General features: G+C 47.3%; 1 protein-coding gene and 1 pseudogene across 1 annotated transcript in view; one reads left to right on the top strand and one right to left on the bottom strand.

Moving 5' to 3' along the window:
• Positions 1-16,470, top strand: part of hpgd (15-hydroxyprostaglandin dehydrogenase) — a 23,597-nt gene extending 7,127 nt beyond the window's left edge. Inside the window, exons 4-7 of the mRNA XM_040033611.1 lie at positions 9,538-9,634; positions 12,954-13,030; positions 13,119-13,282; positions 15,936-16,470. Coding sequence (XP_039889545.1) covers positions 9,538-9,634; positions 12,954-13,030; positions 13,119-13,282; positions 15,936-16,059 — 462 coding nt within the window. The 3' untranslated portion in view covers positions 16,060-16,470. The remainder of the gene's footprint in view (positions 1-9,537; positions 9,635-12,953; positions 13,031-13,118; positions 13,283-15,935) is intronic.
• Positions 16,471-19,379: 2,909 nt separating this feature from the next.
• LOC120734669 overlaps positions 19,380-26,582 on the bottom strand; it is a 37,144-nt pseudogene continuing 29,941 nt past the window's right edge.

Here is a 26,582-nt window from a genome sequence, read left to right as displayed (position 1 = left end):
ATACTAACATGTATACACGCATCGTTGTTATTATTGTTTATGTCGTGTTGTTGCTGATTCCTTGTATTACTGTGCATGTACTGTTGTATTTGTAAGTGCATACACAGACTTAACTCGCTTCACTTTAGCTTTATCACTACAACACAAACGATTTCCTAAAGGTGCATTAATATCTCCCGTTTCTGCTGTCGCCACCTGCTGGCCACCAACCAAGAATGCAGGTTTAGGAGAGCAGAGCAGGAGGAACATGTGTCCATCTTTATTATCCAGTTTGTGCACAGCGACCTCACTTCCTGTGTTGTTTGCCGTCCAGTCCAGGCTGGCCTCACCTGGCACACAAATATTGCCTCTGCTGCTGTTTCAGGTCCTCAGAGATCCCAGAAAGCTAAAGAGCGCCTGCTGAACACGCTGCAGATCATCTCCAGATCCAAGAATGAAGGAAGGATGTACGATAAGAAGGTCAAAGGAAGAGAGCGTGTACAGGAAGTCAGAGGAACGGAAGCGTAGCGATGTTCCTCGATCTAAAGTGTGCAGAATATAAATAGTGAAGTTCATGAAGATACAACAGCTTTTCCTTTCCTCATGTGTCTTTATTTTTAAAGAATAGAAGGAAAACACACTGGAGCGGGTGGTATTTTCACATATTTGGTCATTATCAGCTGCTGGTTCCCATTCAGTGTGAGAGTGGACGTGCAGAGACCTGAAGCTCGCCGTAACGTATCCCCGAGCTGCGCTGCCGCTGTTGTGTAACGCCACTTAAGCCTCGCAGGAGAAAAACCAACGGTGAGGAAGAACAATGAGAGACTGACAGCTCTTTAAAGAAGCTGCTGTCTGAGGTTTTTGGAGGTTTTGTCTCTGACATGTCCTGAAATGCAGACTTTATATAAACAGCAGCACATTTCAGGAGCTCAGGTGTGCTGATCAAACAGCAGGAGGGGAGGAGAAGAAAGGGCGTGGAGGAGGAGCCGGGAGGGCAGGTACAACAAGTTGGATTAAACTGTAATTATTATTCTACGGAGTTACTTAACCTCTCCCTCTCTCGCTCTCTCACACACATGCAGTGTTTGTATAGACTGATAAGGCGAGGGGGAGGGGGGGGGAGGAGGAGGAGGGGAAAACAGCTTAGCCAAAAGAGTAAAAACAGAGCGGTGAGAAAACATGTGATTGAGTTGGAGAGAGAGCAGAAAGGTGCAGGAAGACGCAGAGCAGGAGAGGAAAGAGAAGAACAGTCACCGAGAGAAGAAGGAGGAAGAGTGCAGCTGTGCTGGAGCATGTCTCTGAATGGAAGGTAGCTCTGGTGACGGGGGGTGCTCAGGGCATCGGCAGAGCTGTGGTCCAGTCACTGCTGCAGAGCTCAGCCAAGGTCGTACTGCTGCAACTTTTGCTTGCAGCTTTTAGTTTCCTTTGATCTGTTGTGTTTTTCATCTTTTCACCTCAAAAGCTTTTTTTCTTCACTGTTTGACTTGTTTTTTAACAGGAGCAGGGTTTCAAAGGTGAGTCTGTGGTTAATCCAGGTTAAACTGTAATGAAATCATTGTGAAAGATTCGCTTCTCTGCAGCAGCACGGGCGTTTCAGAGAGATCAGTCATTTCTCGGAACTTCCTTTGCCATCTGTTTAAGTAAATGAATGTTTGTTTCCGTCTGAGCTGCACAGTTGTGAAACCACAGGACTAATATAGTCTGCTGAGCAAAGTAAGTGTTGCACTGTAACCAAAGTGCTGCAGAGTCCATCTCAAAGTTCTGTTCTGCAGGTGGCCATGGTGGACCTGAACAAGGACCTCGGTGAGGAGTGCAAGGCCCAGCTGGACGCCGAGTTCGGAGAAGGAAACTGCACGTTCATTGAGTGCGATGTGGCCAACGGAGATGCGCTGCGAGGTAATTATGCCGTGCCGTAAGACGCGAGAAAAGAGCTGACGTCACTCTCGTCAAAGCTTTCAGTGTGTCAGTGCGTTTGGCAGCTGTTCAGTTAATTGTGTAATGCAAACGCAGCGCACCGCTGAGCCTTGGACAATCGCCCTGAACGAGGAAGCGGTTCTAATTTAATTCATCACAAACCTGTCACCGAGGTCAAACAGAGCTCCGAGTTTTCCTCACCGCTCCCAGAGTCCCGCTCAAACTCAGCTGTCCTGTGTTTGATTTACAACCACATGACCTTTTATATTTCTCCAGTTACCTTCTCCTTTTCTGCTGCCTGCCGGCGCTGTTTGTGTGCTAGTTGTGTGGGGGGGGCGTGCCCTGGGTGAGAAAAAGGGAGAACGCCGATGTATTAAGTGGTGTAATGTGAAAAAGTTGTGTTGTCCACAGAGTGAGAGAGAACAAGTGATTCATCGTCTGACACTGCAAAAGTCGTATCCCTGCAGGCAAACGCTGTCGGAATGCTGTTTGCTGTAACTCCTGTGTGTGCTGTGTGTTGTGTGTCTGTGTGTGTGTGTGGTAAGGTGAGATTTACCATGTTTAAATGCACTCATGCATCTTTGCAGCTGTGCGGTAACAGCTCTGTGTTTTGTGTCTCTGCATCTTCAGGCACTAATTGCGAGGTGTCCAGGTGAGGAAATGCGGAAGACACGCAGGGTTTAACCCTCTCCGGTTTTCCCTCGGGGTTCTGTTTCTGCTGTTGCTGTTAGCGTAACCAATCGTGCGCGCCCACATGCAGAGATAAACCGGCTGCTGGCGGCTGATTGCGTAACAGCATGATGTATGTGCCCCTCAGTCACAGCGTGTGCGTTCAGCCGACACGTCTGACAAGTTATTTGGGTGTAAACCCCGCTAGGGTGTCAGGATTCCTGCTCTTTGCTGAACCTGTAACTGAAACACACACGAGCTTTTCACACGTAAAGTGAAGTGAGTCCTCGAAGACTGCAGTGTGTAGTTACATTTCAGGAAGTAGTCAGGCCACTGACACTTCTTGTGGTGAACTTTAAACATTTTTACAAACTGATCTCTACCTGCTGCTCATGACATCACAGCCAACTGGAAATGGTGGACGAGTTTTCCAGCTGTAGGTTGTTTGTTTTTGGCTTGGAGTCTGGCCTCTGGTCCTGAGACTGACTTTCTCCTCAGCATTTCACTTTTAATTCAGTTTCATCACCTAGAAAGTTACTTTTTATTGTACAGTAATACACGACACCAACGGCTGCTGCTACCCCAGACAAACCGGTCCTTGACACCCTCGAGGTAGAAGAGGTCAGCACAGAGGTCAGCTGGGGGGTGCTTAATGTCTAACCTCGTATTCCTTGATACCAAAACAAGACCAGCACATGTAGGTAGACCCCGAATGGAGGATTACATATCTCATGTGGACGATCTGGAAAGTTTAGCTGGGAAAAGCACTGCTGGAATACTCTGCTTAGCCTGATGTCACCACAGCCTGTCTTTGAGATAGCACAAGCAGATTATTAAATATTTAGACTCTTCATTCGCCCGTTGTAAAAAAAACAAAAAAACTAAACATGGTTACAGTACATGTGGGTTCACAGTCAACCCGATCCTGGTATTAAGTTCTTGAGTTGAAGCAACTGGACTTGTTTTTTGTGTTAGTGACGACAGTCCCAAGCACAGACATTTCCTGCATGGTTTTCCACCAATCCAAAAGCTCTGCTACAGTGACTATTGGCCTTTCTTGGTCAGCTCTATGACGATTGGCCCCTCTTGGTCAGCTCCATGATGATTGGCTCTTCTTGGTCAGCTCCATGATGATTGGCCCCTCTTGGTCAGCTCCATGATGATTGGCTCTTCTTGGTCAGCTCCATGACAATTGGCTCCTCTTGGTCAGCTCTATGATGATTGGCTCTTCTTGGTTCAGCTCCATGAGGATTGGCCCCTCTTGGTCAGCTCCATGATGATTGGCTCTCTTGGTCAGCTCCATGATGATTGGCTCTTCTTGGTCAGCTCCATGAAGATTGGCTCTTCTTGGTCAGGCTCCATGAACGATGGCTCTTCTTGGTTCAGCTCCATGATGATTGGCCCCTCTTGGTCAGCTCCATGATGATTGGCTCTTCTTGGTCAGCTCCATGATGATCAGCTCCATGATGATTGGCCCCTTCTTGGTCAGCTCCATGATGATTGGCTCTTCTTGGTCAGCTCCATGATGATCAGCTCCATGATGATTGGCTTTCTTGGTCAGCTCCATGACAATTGGCTCCTCTTGGTCAGCTCTATGAGAGTGGCCCCTCTTGGTCAGCTCCATGATGATTGGCCCTTCTGGTCAGACTCCATGATGATTGGCTTTCTTGGTCAGCCCAGACGTTGGCCCCTCTGGTCAGCTCTATGATGATTGGCCCCTCTTGGTCAGCTCTATGATGATTGGCCCCTCTTGGTCAGCTCTATGATGATTGGCCCCTCTTGGTCAGCTCCATGCCGATTGGCCCTCTGTGGTCAGCTCCATGATGATTGGCTCTTCTTGGTCAGCTCCATGATGATTGGCTCTTCTTTGGTCAGCTTTCATGATGATTGGCCCCTCTTGGTCAGCTCCATGATGATTGGCCCCTCTTGGTCAGCTCCATGATGATTGGCCCCTCTGGTCAGCTCCATGATGATTGGCTCTTCTGGGTCAGCTCCATGACGATTGGCTCCTCTTGGTCAGCTCCATGAATGAATTGGCCCCTCTTGGTCAGCTCCATGATGATTGGCTCTTCTTGGTCAGCTCCATGATGATTGGCTCTTCTTGGTCAGCTCCATGATGATTGGCCCCTCTTGGTCAGCTCCATGATGATTGGCTCTTCTTGGTCAGCTCCATGACGATTGGCTCCTCCTGGTCAGCTCCATGGTGATTGGCCCCTCTTGGTCAGCTCTATGATGATTGGCCCCTCTTGGTCAGCTCTATGATGATTGGCTCTTCTTGGTCAGCTCCATGACGATTGGCCCCTCTTGGTCAGCTCCATGACGATTGGCTCTTCTTGGTCAGGTCCATGATGATTGGCTCTTCTTGGTCAGCTCTATGATGATTGGCCCCTCTTGGTCAGCTCCATGACGATTGGCTCTTCTTGGTCAGCTCCATGACGATTGGCTCTTCTTGGTCAGCTCCATGACGATTGGCTCTTCTTGGTCAGCTCCATGACGATTGGCTCTTCTTGGTCAGGTCCATGACGATTGGCTCTTCTTGGTCAGCTCCATGATGATTGGCTCTTCTTGGTCAGCTCCATGACGATTGGCCCCTCTTGGTCAGCTCCATGACGATTGGCTCTTCTTGGTCAGCTCCATGATGATTGGCCCCTCTTGGTCAGGTCCATGACGATTGGCTCTTCTTGGTCAGGTCCATGATGATTGGCCTTTCTTGCTTGATGATCAGCATCAGTTCGGCTGAACAGCCGGACAGCGAGGGTCCGGGCACTTCCAGAGTTCTTGGTAGTAGCTCGGATAAGTTTGGCGTGTTGAGAACGATGAAGCAGATTAGAGTGTAAACTACATGGTGCTACGATGGTAATGAGGCTCTGTTATAACAGCGAGTGCAGTCTTAATGAGTGAAACCCTGTTTACATTCTGATGGGAGCTTGTCATTGATGTTTTTAGAAGTTCCTGTATTAGCGTCTGAAATCACCCCATTTTGATTTCTTGTCTCTGTGGAACAGACACCTTCCAGAACACCGTGGACCAATTTGGCCATCTGGACATCGTCATCAACAACGCCGGCATCACCAACGAAAAGGACTGGGAGAAGACCATCCAAGTGAACCTGGTGAGATGGCGAACCAAAATAACACGCATGCTGCCTTACTGCATGAACGCTAGATCAGACTGATGCCCCGGGGGTGGTGCATCAGAGGAAGCTCAGCATGCCCATAATATCTTTCCCCATCAGCACCTCACTGATGCTCACCTGATGGAGGTGCAGCATCTGACCAATCACAAACATGCATTTTACAAAGGATGATAAATCTGTAAGATAATTGAAGCAGAAACATTTGCAGCTTTATCTCTTTTTGTGCTTTGAGGAAAAACCTGAGGAAGCCTAATCAGAAGTATTATTATGTGCAGCACTTTGTGATTCTGTCTAGAAAGGTGCTATATAAATAAAATTTTTATTTATTTATTTATTAAAGTAGCATAGAGCTTTTCCTTTCAGATTGCAACTCAGAGGATCCAGAGCACACCGCTCTTTTAGATCCTCAGCTCTTCCTGAACTGTGCAGATTTCCCAGGCCATGTGGAATAAGGAATGTCGGGTGTAACCTAACACTCAAAGAAGGCAGGGAGTCAAAACATTTTTCAAAGTTAGATTGGAATGTGATCCAGATAGAGCCACAGGTCACAACACAAAAGTTTATCCTGTGGCAGCAACTCACTTGAAAATAGTACAAATGTTGCGTGTAGTCGGGGAATGTCAGCCTGTCAGAAGGTGAACGGTTGGATTCTTCTCATGGTGGCGACGAGGCAGCTAAAGCTGCAGGTCCGGTTCACGGTGAACTCATCGATCCATGCATATACATACAGAAACTGAAAGCGGTGACTAAAGTACTATCAGCCTCATCTTCTGACATTTTGTCTTATTATAAATTCAGCCCCACACTAACCCGCTGACATCACATCCTGTGTTGTCCACCTTCATTCTGTGTCAGTGCCAACAGGGGGCGACACCGGCACTTGCTGAATAGATGGCGGAAATGACTTTCCTGATAAGTTCATTGGCTCAGCCAGTCGTTTCTAGTTTGGCTGGTAAAAATAACACTCTGTCTGCGGCTGTTGTTGGTCACCTGTCACAAATACCTGCTCTGTTCACCTTTGACCTCTGTGTTACAGCACGGAGAACCTCCAGCTCTCCATCTAATAGAAAGTAACGACAGCTCAGGTTTAAAGTGAAAAAGGACATGAAAATAGTTCAATCGATATACTTCAGCTCAGTTTGAAGATCCGGACCAGTTAGACTACTTCAGCTGTTTGTGACTTCACACCAAGCCACAGTGGAAAAACACGAGCTGCGCGTCTTACCGTGGATCTTTCCTGCTGTATAAATAAACATGAGTTTTCCTTATTTTCAGTCACGTATCTCTGCTCCAGCAGTGAAGGCTCATGTTAAACATGACCATACTTCAGATAATAAGGTCAGTGTGCAAGTCCTCTCTGTGAGCCAAAGCTCGGGCTGCAGATGGTTTCACAGCTCGTCTTCCTGTTAGCTCTAAATATGCTTCAATAACAACAGCTGAATTGAACTGCATGATGTCACAGAGAGGGAATATCCTAATATGGTCTTCTCAGGCGAATGGCTGAAATCTGGGCCACAGAAGCTCTACATACTTGCTTTTCAAACGTTTGTTTATGATGGGCAGCCAATAAGTGAAAAGTTGGCTTAAAGACAGGTTGGCCTTTAAGGGGAGGGGCTAAAGCAGCTTGTTTTAAACTGAGGCACTCATACGGGGCCCAGTACAGGACTTATCAACTGTATTTGAGTCTGACAGTGGACGGTGATATGGGACTGACACAGTACAAGCACAAGAGGGACTAAAAAAAGCCTCTTTCTTGCTAACAGCACAGCTGGTCGACGATGGGCTCCACCATCGAGGCTCTGTAAAGTCTGGCCCGCAGAGAGACCTGATCTCTTCTCACAACATACCGCTGTGACTCATTGTTCCTGAATTGGCTCCCGTTCACATCAGCTGTTGGAGTCAGACTCCATCCAAGTTCCAGTTCGAGGATACTTTCCTCCACTTAGTTGCATATTTGGGATGTTTTAAGTTTTCGGATGTGAACTTTCGACTCCAACAGAACTGTATGAAACGCAAATGTGGGACTTAAGATGTGATGGATGTGCATTTCTGGAGCGCGGCATGTTATGTAAAGGCCCTTGCTGTGATAGCAAAATAAAAGTCTGCCCATACAGTCAGTGATGCTTTGGCACTGGTAGCACTGGTGGCACTGGACCGGGAGCTGGAGAAAGGGAAATATGTTGCAGTGGTTTGTATCACATCTGTCTGATAGTGTGTTCATGTAAATGAGGCGTCTTCTTAAAAACAAAGTTAGTCATGGACGTCCTGAGACTGATACTTTTTACATTATTCAACTCAACTTTATTTACACAGCAAATCACAACAACAGTCGCCTCAAGGCGCTTTGTATTGTACAGTAGATCCTACACTAATAGATACAGAGCAAGTACTTTGGCGACAGTGGGAAAGAAAAACTCCCTTTTAACAGGAAGAAACCTCCGGCAGAACCAGGCTCAGGGAGGGGCGGGGCCATCTGCTGCGATTGGTTGGTGTGAGAGAAAGAAGACAGGATAAAGACATGTTTTCCTTAGAAATATTATTATAAAGCACTACATATGTATTCATTGCTATGCAGATGATGCCCACCTATATGTATCTATGAACGCTTGAGCAGGAAATGAATCAAACTACTCAGATTATGATTCGAATTCATATAACTTTATTAATCCCAAAGTTCACAGCCGACCCAGCCTACGCTCTCACAGCCCACTGTCTTTAAACTCTGATTACAAGATCGGAGTCAAAGCGGTCAGCAAACAGTGAGGTCAGGAAAAAAATAGATGAATAAAAAGAACAAAATAGATTAACAGCGTGCTCAGAGGGAGCGTTTCTGTACGGCTGCGCCTTAAACTGACGGTGATGTTTGATTCTGTGTTGAGCTGAGTTCCTCATCGACGATCGTTGTGTGTCTGGCAGGTCTCTCTGAGCCCGTCTTTGTGTTGTGGTTCCTGTCAGCCCATCATACATGCTTTAAGCATCAGTCACAGCCTGATACTCGGATAAGAGCTGATACACTGCTAACCACTTTAAAGGTGCGCTGTCTCACGCTGTCAGTATCACTTCTCTTTCTTAAGCAAACTTCAGATCTGTCAGACCATTTTCATTCCAACACTGACATCAGCTAAACCAAAGCAAAAGTTTAATTCATTAAAAAGTTTTCCATCTTTGTTTTCTTGACTCTCGGGTAAGTTCACACCTGGTGCCCCAAAGAGCTGTTTGTCTGTTGGTGCATTGCTGTTGAAGTCGGGTCCATTTATGCAGCCCTGCTGGTCTCAGACTGGGGGAGTGTTTGTGCGCGGCCGGGTGTTGCCTCCTACACGACTCTGTTAGGAGCACATGAGTTTGGTATATTCAGCAGGTCATTGCTGGAGAGGAGACCAGGTGAACGCTTCACCTGTGCTCTGAGTCCTGATGCTGCTGGGTGAGTCACCTGACTGCTCACCAAGTGTCTGTGGGCAAGAAACAGACCCAGAGCTGTTGCATCTGCTTTCTTTTATTTGTTGTTGTTTGTTGTCCCTCAGTGCTTCATGACTCCATGCCCAAACACTTTTAACCCAGTCTTCATCCAGACCCCCTCCTGCCCCCTGTTTTGGGGGCCTATAACATGACAGTAATAATGTGACACTAACTGGAGCTTCAATAACCGCATCATTTCTGTTGCTGTGTCAGCTGTTCTGCCAGATATGTGAGATAAAGAAACAATTCTTTGCAGTCAGTGAAGAGTGAGAAGCTCGTCTTTAAAGCGTGTTATCAGTGGGTTCACACATGTTTAACTTCCTCATCACGAGCGCATGCCTTAGTTTACAGCTGTGAATACTCGTCTTTATCTTTGTCTGCAGACCTCGGTCATCAAGGGAACCTACTTGGCTCTGGAGCACATGAGCAAAGAGTACGGCAAGCAAGGAGGCACCATTATCAATGTATCCTCTATGGCAGGTAACACGCACACGTGCAGAAACATGTATTATTAAAACAACAGACACTCTGCCAGGCTTTCAGATTTCATACAGCAATGATGTTTTTGTTCAGGGATGTTAAAGTTCGCCAAAGATTACACGACAGTCGTGTCCATAAGGCCACGGCGGCGTGTGACTGCGCTTCGCCTGAGTCGCTGCTGCTGCGGCGAGCTGCCAGTGGCTCTGAGAAAGAGGCGCCCCCACTCATCACCCTCCAAAATCAGCTGACTAATGTTCCCAGTGCAAATACAACAATCAGCTTTTTCTTCCTGTTCATTTCAAAGGGCAGAGGGCAGCGAGTCAAAGGTCAGCAGAAAGCTCAGCTCAGTCTGACCTCATCACAAGGACGTTTTCTGCAGCGGCACACCCGGGCGCGCTTCCTGTCTGTCAGCTTTTCTGCTTCTATTTTGTGCTGCGAGCTGAGCTGAACGCTGCGCTCGCCGCTGTGTCTGTGAACCTTCTTCACTGTGCATGAACCCTGCAGCTCTTTAGAGACCTGCAGCTTAAAAACACGACAGCGGAGCGTCAGCACTGACCTCGTCACATACTTGGAAGCAAAATGGTGCCGTTCCTGAGTAACAGCAGATATGAATGAGTGATATGAGCTTCACAGACACTCTGAAACTCTAGGAGTGGACCAGCTGGGAGCACCTGGCTCTCCGCTGACTTTCTCCTTTCAGAAAGACAGAGGCTGCGTTTATGTCAAATGTGGCTGTGAGAAATCTGTCCTCTCTGGAGGCCTGGCTCATGAAAACATTCCTCTTCTTCCTTGGATGTGGGTGTTGTGTTAGAAACACATGAAACAAAAAGCAGCTATGACAGGTTGGCAGATATCCACCAGGGCTGTGGATCGCTCCGTCATGGAAAAGTTCATTCTCCTCCAACATCTTCTCTCCATCACAGTCCAACACAACAAAGACGAGTCCCGAGCTCTGCTGGTGTTTTATTGTCCTCATGCTGCTCTTTAAAGGCCTGCGAGAGCCGTGATCTTCCTCTACAACATCCCACGCAGAGCTCCGAGGAAGCTGCATTTTCTGTGGGATTAGCGCCGTTTATGAGACCAGAACACTTCGGGATGTCCCCTCATGCAACGGCAACGTGCTTCATTGGAGCAAATAAACTCCACGTAGGCGATGATTAGATGAGACAGATTATAGTGAGTTCCTGTGTGGTTAGATTACACACAGACACACACACTCCTCATTATGTTGCAGTGACTCGTATCTGCTGTCCCGCTGCAGGCTGCAGATCCAGGGTTGACCCTTCCTTCGTTGTTTTCGCGGCCTCGAGTCTGGGCAGAGGTCTTCGAGCAGGTGTTAGGTTCCAGGTCAAAGGTCGTACTGCTCTGTGCCGTAAAAATATTTGTGTTTCACAAAGATTCTGAGTGATGTTCCTGTGGGAGAGCTCCCAGCTACAGATCGGCTGACAGTTATTAGAACTTCACGTCACGCCCAGGCAGTGTGACACAAAGCTCAGCAAAGCCAGGATATCTTCTCTGTGGTCGCACGATGGTGGTCATCAACCCGATAAAGAGAAGAGAAGATAACCTTTATTAGTCCCACGCGTGGGAAATTTGTTTTGTTACAGCAGTGGACAGTTGTATAGAGAAAGAACACTGGAATAATATATCTATGAGACGCTGTACACAATAGAATAGAATAAAATAAAATACAAATGCTATATACAATATGAGTATAATACAACAATGCCAGAAAGAGTTTTGCACTTAGTGTTGTTGCACATGTGTGGATGTGTTTGATCAGCTGGAGTCTTTGTTGTGGAGTCTGACAGCAGTGGGGAGACCTGTGAAATCTCTCCGTCCCACACCGTGGGTGCTGCAGCCACTGAAGGAGCTGCTCAGTGCTGTCAGAGTCTCCTGCATGGGGTGGGAGATGTTGTCCATCAGGGACGACAGCTTAGCCACCGTTCTCCTGTCACCACCTCCGCTGGGTCCAGAGGGCATCCTGCGGATCAGCCTGTTCAGTCTCTTCCTGTCCCCGGCAGAGATGCTGCCGCCCCAGCAGACCACACCGTAAAAGATGGCTGAGGCCACCACAGAGTCATAGAAGGTCTTCAGGAGTGGGCCCTCCACTCCAAACGACCTGAGTCTCCGCAGCAGGTACAGCCTGCTCTGCCCTTTCCTGTAGAGGGCGTCTGAGTTATGAGTCCAGTCCAGTCTGTTGTTCAGATGAACACCAAGGTACCTGTAGCTGTCCACAGCCTCGATGTCCATACCTTGGATGTTCAGTGGTTGGAGTGGGGGATGTTTGTGCCTGTGGAAGTCTACCACCAGCTCCTTGGTTTTACTGGCGTTGATCTGGAGGTAGTTCAGCTGGCACCAGTCCACAAAGCCTTGTGTCAGTCCTCTGTATCCTTGTCGTCTCCATCAGTGATGAGGCCGACTATTGCAGAGTCATCAGAGCACTTCTGCAGGAAGCAGTGGGTGGAGTTGTGGGAGAAGTCTGCAGTGTAGATGGTGAAGAGGAACGGAGCCAGAACCGTTCCCTGTGGGGCCCCCGTACTGCAGACAACCCTGTCCAACACACAGCCCCGAGGCCGACGCTGTCGATGTCATTTCCTGTTTTTATCCTGGTTTCTCAGAGTTGAGGAGATGAACCATCCCCAGGTCATGTGACACTGGTCGAGCTGTGATGTGTGTGGATTACAGATGATCCGTTTGGTCAATAACAACGTATTTTTCTATCGGCTTTGTTCAGAAACATATCTGATTAACGTGGAGCCGCTCAGACGATTCTCAGGCACGCTTTCATCGTCTGTGCTTCACGTCAGAATTTAATCTGTGTTTGTTTTAATCACGCATCATGATGTCGATCTAGCACAGCTCAGCCTGCACTAACAGCAGACATGTGGTAATCATTTCACCCTCATCCCACTGGTGATAACATCAGTGTGTGTGTGTGTGTGTGTGTGTGTGTGTGTGTGTGTGTGTGTGTGTGTGTTGTTCTTTTGGATGTGGTCACATGACATTTGTGCAGCCAGGTCGCCGGTCGTTGTCTTTGTTGTCGTCTCGTCATCGCACTGTGAGGACAAAGTAAAGGAAATGTGTATTTATTATGAAAGCCTTCACGGAGCCGAAACAGCAGCGAGTCACGCGGTGACTGTTTCATCAAAGACAGGATGCTCGGACGGGTCTCTGAGTCGGGTTTAATCCCAGTAAACCCGGATCAGCTGAGCCTGCGGCGTTTAAAACGAGGTGCAGCTGCAGCAGCTGTGTTTGGCCTGCATGTTACAAACTGTGATAACATCGTGTTTTTCCCTCTGGGTCTTTCCTTTTTCAGCCTTCATGCATTCCCCTCACCAGCCCGTCTACACGGCCACTAAACACGGAGTCATTGGCTTCACCAGAGCGATGGCGGTAAGACGCACACACATTAGCGAAAGCGCAGCACGAAGCCTTTCGGGATGAGAGGGCCGCTCAGCAGCTTGTTCTTGTGTCGCTGCAGGACGCGGCCATTCAGGGCGACTACGGCGTTCGCATCCACGCGCTGTGTCCGGCCTTCGTCGACACGCCCCTGCTGCAGTCGGTGGAAGACGAGGACAACATGGGCAAGTTCGTCAAGTTCAAGGACGACTTCAAACGGAGCATGAGCAAGTTTGGAGTTCTACAGTAAGTCCATGTGTCAGTCAGCAGCAACGATCACCAAAACTGATGCAAACGTGTTTAAAGGTGCCTGTTTAAAGCCTCGTGTGGACGATAGAGGAACTGCAGTTTTTGCCACATCAGCGTTAGCTCCAAAGTTTGGCGCTTGTTGCTGCTGCAGTGTTTCATGTGTGTTTTAAACCTCCTGCAGATGAACGTCGGCACATTGCAGTCCGATCTGGTCTCACCTCAGCTGTCTGCGCTACAGCAGCAGCTGGTCTCAGCTGAGTGCGCTCAGGGAGATCAGAGGTCTGGGTGAGGACGCGACATTCAGCTTCATATGAATGAAGCTGGACGAGTGAGAGACCTGCTGCTCAGCACGGATCAGATCTGTTCTTAACTCCGCTTTAAACCCGTCTCTGCTCTGATTGCATCACTGCTGTTTGAAAGACTTCTTCTCTTTCAGGAAACCCGATGAAGCGTTTGGAGCGGTTCAGTCCAGCTGTGAGAGACGCTGAACAGTGTCCACACTGTGCAGAGAGCACGCTGTGTGCAGTTTGCTCAACGCTGTGAAAGCTCTGCAGGAGGGAATCATTTAGTGTCAGAGGAAATTGAGTCCAGATGACTTCCTGAACACATGTGGATATATGCATCTGTACATCCACTGACTCGCTGAAAGAGGGCAGAACAGCAGCTGTAGCGTTTTTGGGAATGTGGTGTTTACTTGTGTTAGTCACTCTGTAAAAACTCAACCTGCCTTTGGAGACAACAGTAAATCCCCATGATGTAAATCGTTACATTTTAGTTCAAGGTTACGGTGAGTTTAGTTTGAGTAAAAGCTTTCTCAGTGACTTCTGAAAGGCTGAACTCTGGAAACAAAGGAAACGGCCAACATGGATCCACAGTCCTCCACGATGTTACACAGTTGCCTAAATAAGGATTCAGACTCCTGACTGAGGTTCTCCTTCCTCAGATTAAGATTAGGAAGCGTTTATAGTTTAGACTAATGTCAGTTTGAGGATAAATATGATGTGATGGTGGCACTGAAGTGGCTGCAGTGGGTTTGAGATGAGAGTCGTCTGTAGTCGGTGTTGACATTTGAATCAAGAATGTTCTTAATTTGACTTAAATCATGGAGATAAGTTACAGGAGGATAGTTTGTTAGGGTAACCCGCTGGGTCGGCCTTTATGTTCAGGCGAGTTCAAATATTTGAATCAAGTTGTTATGGTTACAGTTGTTTGTTGAGTCACATTTAAATCCAGTTAAGAATTATTTGAATTAAGTGGTTGAGACAGGATGATCCAGTAGGTTCAGCAAGTTTAAAGAGCCCATTGAAATCAGTTGTTTGGATTAGTTTGGATTCTGTTCTGGGAGCCAAGATAATCCATCGATTTAGCTTCAAATCCAGTTTTAAAGCTAGGAAAAAGTTCAGTTTTATTTATATAGCCCCAATCCAGGTCTTTATGTCTTTAAGACATTCCTGCAGTTTAAGGCCACGTCCACACGTACACGGGTATTTTTGAAAACGGAGATTTTCCGTTTTCGTTTTAAAAAATAATCCCGTCCACACGTAAAGGCAGAAATGAAGGAAAACGCTGCTATGAACATGCCAAAGCAACAGGTGGTGATATATTCCTAACCGTGCAGAAATGTTGGCCAATCAGAAGTCTAGAAGCCTCGGTGGGAAAAAGTAAACAAAGCTGGGGCATAGAAGCAGAACCGAGTCGTATGTGTGGAGGGACAGTAACTGTGTGTATATGTAAGCATTTAAACACTGCAGAGAGTACAATTAACAGTATTGTAGAAATTCATTTCACCGACACAATAACGTGGCGCACAGTGTGACGTCAAAAAAGGCGCACACCTTTGACACTGCGTTTTCTGCGTTTTCTCCGTTTTTTCTCGTCCACACATAAATGCAAAAACTGAGTTTTCAAAAATATCCACCCTGGCCGGAGTTTTTAAAAATCTCCGTTTTCAGTGACCAAAAACGCCATTTACGTGTGGACGGAAGGTGCAAATGCATAGAAAAATCTGCGTTTTCAAAAATACCCGGGTACGAGTGGACGTAGCCTAACTCATTGGTGTGTGTTATCTGGCTTCATGGACAGATAGAGCTGGGTGTCATCTGCATAGCAGTGTAAATGTATGCTATGTCTTCTAATGATGCTGCCTAAGGCAGCGGTCTCGAACTCCAGGCCTCGAGGGCCGGTGTCCTGCAGGTTTTAGATCTCAACCTGGGTCAACACACCTGAATAAAATGATTAGCTCATTACCAGGCCTCAGGAGAACTTCAAGACATGTTGAGGAGGTCATTTATCCATTTAAATCAGCTGTGTTGGATCAAGGACATATCTAAAACCTGCAGGACACCGGCCCTCGAGGCCTGGAGTTCGAGACCGCTGGCCTAAGGGAAGCATGTATAGTGTAAACAGAATTGGTCCTAGCACTGAACCCTGTGGAACTCCATAATTAACCTCAGTGTGTGAAGAGGACTCTCCATTTACATGCACAAATTGTATATTTTTACCTTATTTTACATGTTGCTGTAGATAATGATGTGTCTGTGGGATGACTTGTTTCTCTAATGGTTAAAATTTAATTTGTGAAGAAAGTCATGAAGTCGTAATTTGTGATGCAAAAACAACAGCGTGTGTTTTTCTTCTTGTTGACCTGCAGGCCGTCGCTGATAGCAGAGGGCATGATGAGGCTGATCACGGACACCAGTCTGCACGGAGCGGTGATGAAGATCACCTGCTCCAAGGGAATCCATTTCCACACCTATGAGCCCATGTCGGCCTGAGCTCCACACTCAGGACTGCTGACTGCTGAAGGAAAGATGCGGCGCTCTAACCCGTCTGACTGCAGCTCACCAGAGACGCTCGGGACGACACGTGGACGCTGCAGGAGCTTCAGTCAGAACTGCGTCTGTTTGGATTCGAATCTTTTTATTTAATAATCATCTGCATAACATGAAAACAGTGATCATACAAACAATATCCAGCAAGCCAAAGTTACAGATGAGTTTTTTCGTTTTTAGCTAATTGTTTGTGCGTCACAGGAAACGCTGGACCGTCACTGTGGTCCGCCTCAGAGATGACGGCTTCTTTGATTAGTGTTATTTAAAGAACTGTAACAGTTACTCTTTTACAGCTGGTTTATGTGACATGTAAACACAAATAAATCAATAAATATGGAGTTTTGATAACCTTTATTGATAACCTAAACAATAATTGTATGTTAACATTTGTAGTTTCACAATGTCTGTTTATTTTCCGTGTTTTAATATTTATTCACAGCCAATACGTGGTACACGAGGAGTGAGGTCACAGTATGCACATCACCCATTGGTTTGTAAAATCCAGTTTTTAGACTGCAAGCTAGCTTGGTTAGCAAAGCGTGTACATGGACTGTAAGGATTAAAGACGCCTTGCCACCCTAACTTCTTGAACGTGGAACTGCTGGAGCAATAAGTTTGCATAATTAGGGGCGTGGCCTCTTTGACGGAACAGGCCGATGGCCGCACAGGCGGCTGTAGCTGCTAGCTGTCTGCTAGCTTCACCTTTGCTAACTGGAGTCCCTGAACAGAGACCTGTGAACCGTTGTTGGAGCCTTTTGGAGCATTTTTAATGTCATCATGTGAGGTTACTGTAGTAACAGACTGTCCAAGAAGGCGGAGCTCCAGGTTTAGTGCCTGCACTAATTAGCATAAGGTCACCTCTAAGATGGCGTGAGCCAAAAACCGGCATTAAGTCTGCACACAGTGGGTAATTTCAAAGTTGTTGCTTCCATCTTTATCCACAGTATAGGAAAGTGTGTGGAAATGCTTAGTAGTCTTTGATATTCTTCATATCAAATATTACGCTTCCAACTCAATCTCCCATTTAAAACACAATAACGGCGGCGCTACACTGAAATTATTCCTCCTGCAGATGTGTTTCCTGGACTTGAGCTGGTTTTTATTCTGATCTTCTTCTTGTGTGGCTGGAGGAACATATTTGATACTCATCACTGTGTCAGTCCAATACAGAAAAACGACTGTGGCAGCAGCATGCAGCAACTTTATTTGTACAGCGCAATCCTTTGTGTGTCTTTATGTCCTCTGAACTGTGGGCTGGGACACAGCGTCAGTCAGCCTTAGCCCTGTTTTCACTGTTGACATTCCTCATAAATCCTTGGCCAATTGAATCCTTTCACCGTGGTGAAAATGTTGGCTTTTTCCCAAACTGGGCGCTCTCCAAGAACCCGTGTGTGGTTTGCATGAAGTCACAGGTTGTCATGAAGAGACGGGTATAAACAAAGAGGTTCAGTGAGGCTGATCTCACAGCTGCTGTGCTGAAGTTTCCCTGTGAATGAATCCACAAAGACATGAAATGATTTGTGGTTATGATTGTTGTCTTTTCCTGGTCTGGCTCTCCAGTTATCGTTCTACAGTCTTTGGTCTGTAGAATGATTGGTCCCCGACGTTTAAGTCTGCTTTCTTCTGACTGGCTGCCCCTCACAGAAATTTGAACAGAAAGTGGGTGGAGCTTGTCTTCTTACAATGACAGTATCAGGGAGTGTACCCAGGCAAACTGAGAAACCAAGTGTTCAGAGCAGTTTGCAGCCTGAGCTCAGGAGTAATGTTATCACAGTGCTCCCTCGCTATATTGCGGTTCATCTTTTGCGGCTGTCGCAATTTTGCATGCTTTATTTTCTTTACAGCCCATTGTGTTCTGCGTCCTGATTGGCTGTAGACCGTTGTCAATCAATCCTGTGCCGTGTCTCCTGTACAGTACAGAATGCGTTCAGCTTGTCGATCGCTAGCAGTGTGACAAAAAGTTCTCGACATGCTGAGGGAAGGTAGAAGTTACTGTATTTTTTGGACCATAAGGCACACCGCATTAAAACAGTCAGATAAGTCAAACTTTACTCAAGTCATTCTTGCTTCCTCCACTTCCGTACCATTGATTCATTAATGTTAAATTCTCTGGCAGCTGCTCTGTTCCCATGTTCTGAAAACAGGGTTTGATCTTTGGTTTTGTTCTATAATACTGGACTTATTTTTCTACGAACGTTTGAACAAGAGAGAAAAATGTGAAAATGTTCATGCCTGTCTGAGAAAAGTGTAAAGTGTGCAGTGAGGGGTTTTCCAGCCTTAAAACATCTGTAATAATTGTAAAAAAATTAAGTTGGCTACTTCCACAATAGACGAGGGACCGCTGTATGTAGAATTCCCAAATAATATGATTCGATTCAAATCAGATTTATTTATTCAGCACCAAATCACAACAACAGTCTCCTCAAGGTAGATCGGACAATAATACATACAGAGAAAACCCAACAATCATATGACCCCCTATGAGAAGCACTTTGGTGACAGTGGGAAGGAAAAACTCCCTTTTAACAGGAAGAAACCTCCGGCAGAACCACACACACAGCCCCTCGCTTCTCTTCCTGTTAAAACAGTTCTTCTTTCCTCCAGTCACCAAGTGCTGCCAGGAGAGGGTCGTCTGATTATTTGTGTTTTCTCTAATTTGTTGGATCTTTGCCTTTCAATAAAGCATTTTGAGGAGATGCCAGCATGTATGTATTCACATAAATGAACAGTCCTGAGCCGCCCTAATATGATATAACAGTGTGTGGACAGATTCTTTCATTGTGTCTTTGTAGATCTGAGAGAGGAAGTCAGGAGGGTCAGTAAAGTATGTGAGGGTGGTGCAGGAGATGTGAGGACAGAGGTGAGGTGTGCGGTAGGAGTGACAGATGGGTTCAAGGTGGGGGTGGTGATTACATCAGGGATCAGCTCTCAGTTTGCAGTGGGGACGGACAGGCTCACAGGTGAGTCTCTGATGTTTGCAGATGATACTGTGATCTGTTCTGAGAGTAGGGAGCAGGTGGAGGAGAGCCTGGAGAGGTGGAGGTACGACATACGTGTGTGAATGAGGGGCAGACAGGTGGAGAGGTGAACATGCCAGGCAGCAGGAAAGGAGGAAGACCTCAGAGAAGATTGGTGGATGCAGTGAAGGCGACATGCAGAGAGGTGGTGTGGCAGAGGAGGACGCTGGGATAGAAGGAGGCAGGTGATCCACTGTGGTGACTCCTAAAGGGAGCAGCTGAGAGAAGATTAACACGAACACAAAGAAAGTCTCCCATAAATACTCAGTGGTGTCTTTATTCCAGTGCTTTCTTTGTACAGTAGAAGAACTCAGATCTATACCCTGTATGTACATGATCACATTGTGGGAAATGAAGCGGGAGTCCTACCCAGTACGACACATTCAACACCAGTCCTCCTCCACACGTGAAGCACGATTGGTTGGCTACATTCTCATCACGTAACAGCTAACCAATATCAAAATCTACAAAAGCTTTGAGCTCCTCTGAAGCTTCAGTTGGCAAAAAGTGTTCGAGATTCAGCCGCTGGTGTCTGTCTCATCGCCGCCGTGACCGTCTTCCTCTTCTTCGTGTGTGTTAAAAGGGGTTGATGCGGAGTCCCGTCCCCAGCGGGGAGAAGGGGTTGACCTTCGCCCACATTAAAGCGTCGTTGAGTGAGATGGCTGATTTATTGTCCTCCAGCAAAAACACCGGACCCTGAGCATTCAAACAGAGCAGACAGAGCTTTGGACACATCAGTGCAGAAACACGTCGGGTAATCAGAGCTCGTGGGGACAGCTAATGGGCGTGATGCTTTCCCTAACCATGACCTTACTGTAACCCAGTGGTTCCCAAACTTTTTTTGCTGGGCCCCCCTTTGTTTTACGAGTACACGGGTGATTTTGAAAAGCAGCTGTTTCGTCCACGTAAACGGCGTTTCGAATCACCGAAAACGGAGATTTTTTAAAACTCATTTTTTTGCGTTTACGTGTGGACGAGGAATACAGAGTTCGGCACGCAACATCAAAGGTATGCGCCTTTTTCCACGTCACGCTGTGGCCACGTTATTGTTTACATGAGAGGAATTGCAGAATGGCAGATAGAGACGAAATACTGTTACTCTGACTGTCTGCAGGTTTTACACGCTTACATATAAACACGCAGTTACTGTCCCTCCATTTACAAAGGCAGAGGCGTCACGGTGTGATTATTTTACGTGTAGTTGTTTTTCTTCCTGTGTAATAATGTTCAACATTGCTATCAATGCATTTTTCAAAAAATGCCTCTCTGTGCAAAATGGGTTTAAAAACATAAACAGCTGTGGGATCCTGTTTTGTCCGTGATTTGAAGAGCCCAGCGCTGCTCCTGACGCAGGGAAACTAACTCTGCAGGGAGACCTACCTCTGCACCTCTGCACCTCTGCAGGTGAAGCCAAAGGGCAGATTTGCTTCACCATATTTTCTAGTCTTTGTCTTAGAATGAAGTTGGTTTGGAAACATATTCAGTGATGCTTCATGTCCTGCTGTGCGTTTGTGTGGGCGCCCCGTGCTAGCAGTGTCCAAGTGTTTTGTTTTTTTCCCTTTTCATGCCGCGCCCCCCCCTGCAATGGCTCTGCGCCCCCCGTAGGAGGTGGGCCCCACACTTTGGGAAGGTCTGCTGTAACCTGACACTAAAACCACATTTTGAGTCTCAAAAATGCCTTCAATGCTGTGGGATTTTGGTCCCCACAAAGATGTTAAAACACACACACACCTGTATTCTCTGCCCGGTGAAGCAGGACAGCTGGAGGTCTGAGTGACTCGGCAGGTTGGAGCCCGTCACGTAGTCAGCACCGCAGAGGAGCAACGCACCTGAGAGACGCAGGAAATGGTTTAATGTTGTCATTATCATTAACACGATGCTTCTTTCCTCGCCCTCTGAGCTGCAGCTGGTGATGCGGCGCTCTGAGGCGTGAGGACTGTTTACCTTTGTGGCTCGGCTGGATTCTCCTCTGCAGGCAGCTGAACTCTTCTCTTTGACACTCTGACGGGGGGCTGTTGGAGACAGACGGACAGGAAGGAAGCACGTTTGCTGTGAGTGTGTGTGGACATGAGGACTGCATGATAACAGCAGCATATTCTGCATAACTGCAGCTCACAGAAGACGGTTTACAGCATCAGTGCGAGCCGAGCTGAAGGCACTCGGTCGTGCTTTGTTTCATGGAACAGCAGCAGCGAGTGCTCCACTTTAACTGCTCATCATATGTAGAATCATCCACGTGGAGTCTGAGGACTTTCACAGATGATACGTACACTTTGTTTTCTTAATATGAAAACAATCCAGCCGTGTGGACCGGGCCCCAGAGACCCACTCAGGGCTAGAACTCATCAGTGGGTTTGCCTTCATAATCAGCTTCCAACACCCAAAAACACTTTAAAGAGAAAAACTGACAAAATACTGAGACGTGACAAATTACTCAGACTTGTCTGCTACAAATCTAACCCGGGACGCAGAGTGTGTGTGTGTTGTGTGTGTGTGTGTGTGTGTGTGAGTGTGTGTGAGTGTGAGTGTGAGTGTGAGTGTGTGTGTGTGAGTGTGTGTGTGTGTGAGTGTGTGTGATGTGTGAGTGTGTGTGGGTGTGAGTGTGAGTGTTTTGTGTGAGTGTGTGTGTGTGTGTGTGAGTGTGAGTGTGTGTGTGTGTGAGTGTGAGTGTGTGTGTGTGTGTGTGAGTGTGTGTGTGTGTGAGTGTGTGGTGTGTGAGTGTGTGTGTGTGTGTGAGTGTGTGTGTGTGTGTGTGTGTGAGTGCGTGTGTGTGTGTGAGTGTGAGTGAGTGTGTGTGTGTGAGTGTGAGTGTGAGTGTGTGTGAGTGAGTGTGAGTGAGTGTGAGTGAGTGTGAGTGTGTGTGTGTGAGTGAGTGTGTGTGAGTGTGAGTGAGTGTGTGTGTGAGTGTGAGTGTGTGTGTGTGTGTGTGAGTGTGTGTGTGTGTGAGTGTGAGTGAGTGTGTGTGTGAGTGTGAGTGTGTGTGTGTGAGTGTGAGTGTGTGTGAGTGAGTGTGAGTGAGTGTGAGTGAGTGTGAGTGTGTGTGTGTGTGTGTGGTGCGTGTGAGTGTGTGTGTGTGTGAGTGTGCGTGTGTGTGTGTGTGTGTGTGAGTGTGTGTGTGTGAGTGTGTGTGTGTGTGTGTGTGTGTGTGTGTGTGTGTGTGTGTGTGTGTGTGTGAGTGTGAGTGAGTGTGTGTGTGTGAGTGTGAGTGTGAGTGTGTGTGAGTGAGTGTGAGTTTCAAACAGCCGTCTGTGGCCTGCAGCTTGCTGACTACAGTCACTGCTTACAGGAAACCACAGACTAAAATAAAGAAATGAAACTCGTCCAGCTGTTTGTGACAAACTGACAGCGCGATGTTGTTCTAGAAGCTCATCCCTGCTCTGTTCCTCTTCAAAGGCCCCGTTTCAGGATCAGGACTCAGGTTCTGGGTCAAAGATGGAGCTATGTTAGGTAAGGCTCAGGGAAACTGGGGTCTGCACTCTGGGGTGTGGTGTCATACTCTTTGCAGCTGAGTCCACTCAGTAATGAAGCAATGTGTCCTTAAACTGGACCAGACTCGCTGACTGACGGCGTCTGAGCTTCTCTGTTGTGGTGATTGTTCCTGTTTTTGGTGGAAGCCGCAGCTTTGACGTCTCTTTAAGATGAATAATCATAAAAGAGCTTTAATGACTGAACATCAGCCCAGCGACATGCCTACGTGTCCATGGTGTTTGCATGTGTGTGCCTACGTGTCTGTGCGTGTGCATGTGTGTGCCTTACGTGTCCGTGCGTGTGCATGTGTGTGCCTACGTGTCTGTTGCGTGTGCATGTGTGTGCCTACGTGTCATGGGTGTGCATGTGTGTGCCTACGTGTCCGTGCGTGTGCATGTGTGTGCACTACGTGTCTGTGCGTGTGCATGTGTGTGCCTACGTGTCCATGGGGTGTGCCTGTGTGTGCCTACGTGTTCTGTGCGGTGTGCATGTGTGTGCCTACGTGTCCATGGGTGTGCATGTGTGTGCCTACGTGTCTGTGTTTGTGGCATAGTGTGTGCTACGTGTCCATGGGTGTGCATGTGTGTGCCTACGTGTCTGTGTGTGTGCATGTGTGTGCCTACGTGTGCAGTGTGTGTGCGTGTGTGTGCCTACATGTCCATGGGCGGTTGTGCATGTGTGTGCCTACGTGTCTGTGCGTGTGCATGTGTGTGCCTACGTGTCTGTGTGTGTGCATGTGTGTGCCTACATGTCCATGCGTGTGCATGTGTGTGCCTAAGTGTGCATGTGTGTGCCTTCATGTGCATGCGTGTGCATGCATGCACTCGCTCGTGTCCCCAGCAGTAAGTCTGCATGTGGCGGGCTGCTCAGCTGTGGGGATGGTGGAAGCAGAGCAGTTATGTGTACATAAAAAGATTTCTGGATGTATTAGGAAGATGCTAGTAATGAATTAACCATGCACTAGTGCTGGGAGACCGTATGCACGGTCATCTTTGATGCTCTGCTTCCTTAAATAGCAGCTTATGAAGTGCAGTTTCAGAACAGCACCACAAGGTGGAGCCGCCTTCATCTGAGTGCTGCTGAGCTGGAGGGGACAGCACTGACGAGACAGTCATATTTTATTCTGAAGCTCTTCCTGATGTTGACGAGCTCCATGATAAATCATTAAAACTTTACTATCTTATATGAAGTCCAGATTTGGTTCATTTTTCTTCAAGCGCTTTGATTTCATCGGGCTGTGGTGGAAACACGGGTTACTGTGTGCCGCTGGGACGTTCAGCCCTGAGAAGAAGATCCTCATTCAGTGACGAGCACATTTCCACCCAGACAGAGAGGAAGTAAAGCTTCCACTTCACTGATTTCAGAGTGGGCCGTAATGGCTCCTGGTGCTCTTCATCCATCTGATTTCCCCTCATCAGGAAGTCCTCCAAACCTCAGAGTGACGATTCTTCAGTTAGCCGATCACTCAGTGACCATCTCAGTCTAACGGCAGATGCAGCTCCTTCATGTGTCGTGATGCAGTTGCCTTGGTGACCGGCCTCATCCTGGCCGCTCTTCAGCATCACTGCTACACCTCTGCTCGTTAATGTGAGCACCTTGTAGTGTTATTGATACAACGTGTGTGTGTGTGTGTGTGTGTGTGTGTGTGTGTGTGTGTGTGACGTACATGCTGTTAGCTTGCGTGCAGGCCCTCCAGGCGTCCAGCTCCACGGACAGCTGCTCGATCTTCAGAGGGACACACACCTCTCGCCGCTTCAGCAGCTGACTGAGAAACACAAAGAAACGCGTTCACAGACGCTGGCGTGCAGCAGATCCAAACAATCATCGTCGATAATTCCAAATCAAAAGCCGATATTAGCTGACGTCACCGCGCACGGTGATATCTGTTCCTGTTTCTGGAAGTTATTTTGACGCTTGTGTCCAAACAAATCAGGAGATGCTGAACATTGATTACAATCAAGGAAAAATGTAAACCTGCCTGTAGCGCTCCAAAGCTTCAGCTAAGGTTTAAACCAGGGGTGTCAAACATAAGGCCCGGGGGCCAGAGTGGGCTTGGCAGAGACTCCAGCCTGGCCCTTTGCACGGATTTGGAAAATGTGAAGAGGGCGTAGATGTTGGAATTTGAACTGTGTCACAACTTTTCCTACTGATGTTTTAGTTTCCTCTTAAAGTTAAAATGGTAAAAATTACATTAAAAAACGTAAATAAACTAAAGACATTCAGGGACATTCATGCTAAACCAACATAATGAAGTAACATAAACAGAAAATGGCCTGTATTTGTACAGCACTTTACTCGTCCCTAAGGACCCCAAAGCGCTTTACACATCCAGTCATCCACCCATTCACACACATTGTAGCCACAGCCACCCTGGGGCGCACTGACAGAGGCGAGGCTGCCGGACACTGGCGCCACCGGGCCCTCTGACCACCACCAAGGACACAACGACCGAGACTGTCCAAGCCGGGACTCGAACCAGCAACCTTCCGATTACAAGGCGAACTCCCAACTCTTGAGCCACGATGTTTTATGATCGTGTACCAGACAAACTGCTGTTTTTCACAGTCGGTCACAGTAAAAACATTAATGTGGATTAATAAAATCTTTCTGTTTTATAACCACAGGACAGTCTGAGTGCTGACCTCACACGGAGAAAACTGCTCTTTGTGTGCAGGACTGGAAAATCCTCTGTGAGCGCTCCAAGAGAATCCAGCGTCAGCTTTCATGCTGCTGACAGCAGCTGCTGCCACACAGAGCACACTCACAGTGTGTGTGTGTGTGTGTGTGTGTGTGTGTCTGCGCACTCACAGTGTGTGTGTGTGTGTGTGTCTGCGCACTCACAGTGTGTGTGTGTGTGTGTGTGTGTGTGCGTGTCTGCACACTCACAGTGTGTGTGCATACCTGGTGTATTCGTAGAGTGCAGGTACGATGCTGCTGTACTGTCTTCTAATGGCCAGCAGAGCTCCAATATAACCACAGAGGATGAGCAGCTCACTGCGGGCTCTGAACGCACACACACACACACAGACACACACACACAGACACACACACACACACACACACAGACACACACAGACACAGACACACACACACACACAGACACACACACACACACACACAGACACACACAGACACACACACACACGCACACATTCAGGTCAGTCAACTCTGTGTATGGTAAGAACAAACGTTGTTTCTAATAAACAGTCGTTCTCACTCGGTGGTCTTGGTCGTGATGAGGCGGTCAGTTCTGATGTAACTCATCAGGTCCAGGATTGGCTGAATGTCATCCACCGTCCAATCAGATCCAGCCAGCTGTTCTGAGGAGGGAAAAAAATGAAAAGCAAGATTTGAACTAATCAGCCCGTCCATCATTATCCTTATCAGGGTCGCAGGGGGTGGAGCCTATCCCAGCTGCCACAGGGCGAGAGGCGGGGTAAACCCTGGACTCTAACACTCATCAGTGTTTATAACTATCCGGTTGTTCAGTGATGACGTGACGAATCCTACTTCCGGGCCTAAAGTAGTCTGCGTTTAATATGGCTTTTGTGTTGTTAACATGTTTAATGTTTTGTATTTTCTTCTATTTGATCTCAAAAAGCTCCTAAAACAGTCAGTGATCCCTGTTGACCTCCCTCGGCTTTTATTACCACTAATCATTTATTTAAGCTCAGTTTTTAAAACCTTAGGATGTAACTACAGCCCAGCCCATGCAGCAGTATATGAATGACTAACCTCGTATTGTGGATGGATTATCTCAGTTGTTCTCCTGGCTGAAGTTTGGTCCTTTTACAGCATCCTGCCATGCGATTACATTTGTTCCCGACCACCGAGAACACTCACGGTAACTTTTATCGAGTGGAAAAAAGTTAGCTTGTTTATATTATGCTAACATAGCTGTGTCGCTAGCGGTCACGTAGCACATCATTATATACCAGCTAGCCCAACTTCAGTAACTCTACAACGTCACTGCTGTTTAGT

The sequence above is a fragment of the Simochromis diagramma genome, unplaced genomic scaffold (assembly GCF_900408965.1).
Source record: "Simochromis diagramma unplaced genomic scaffold, fSimDia1.1 OVJJ01000571.1, whole genome shotgun sequence".
Classification (NCBI taxonomy): domain Eukaryota; kingdom Metazoa; phylum Chordata; class Actinopteri; order Cichliformes; family Cichlidae; genus Simochromis; species Simochromis diagramma.
Note: the sequence above shows the minus strand (reverse complement) of the source record. Positions and strands in the feature narration are given on the sequence as shown.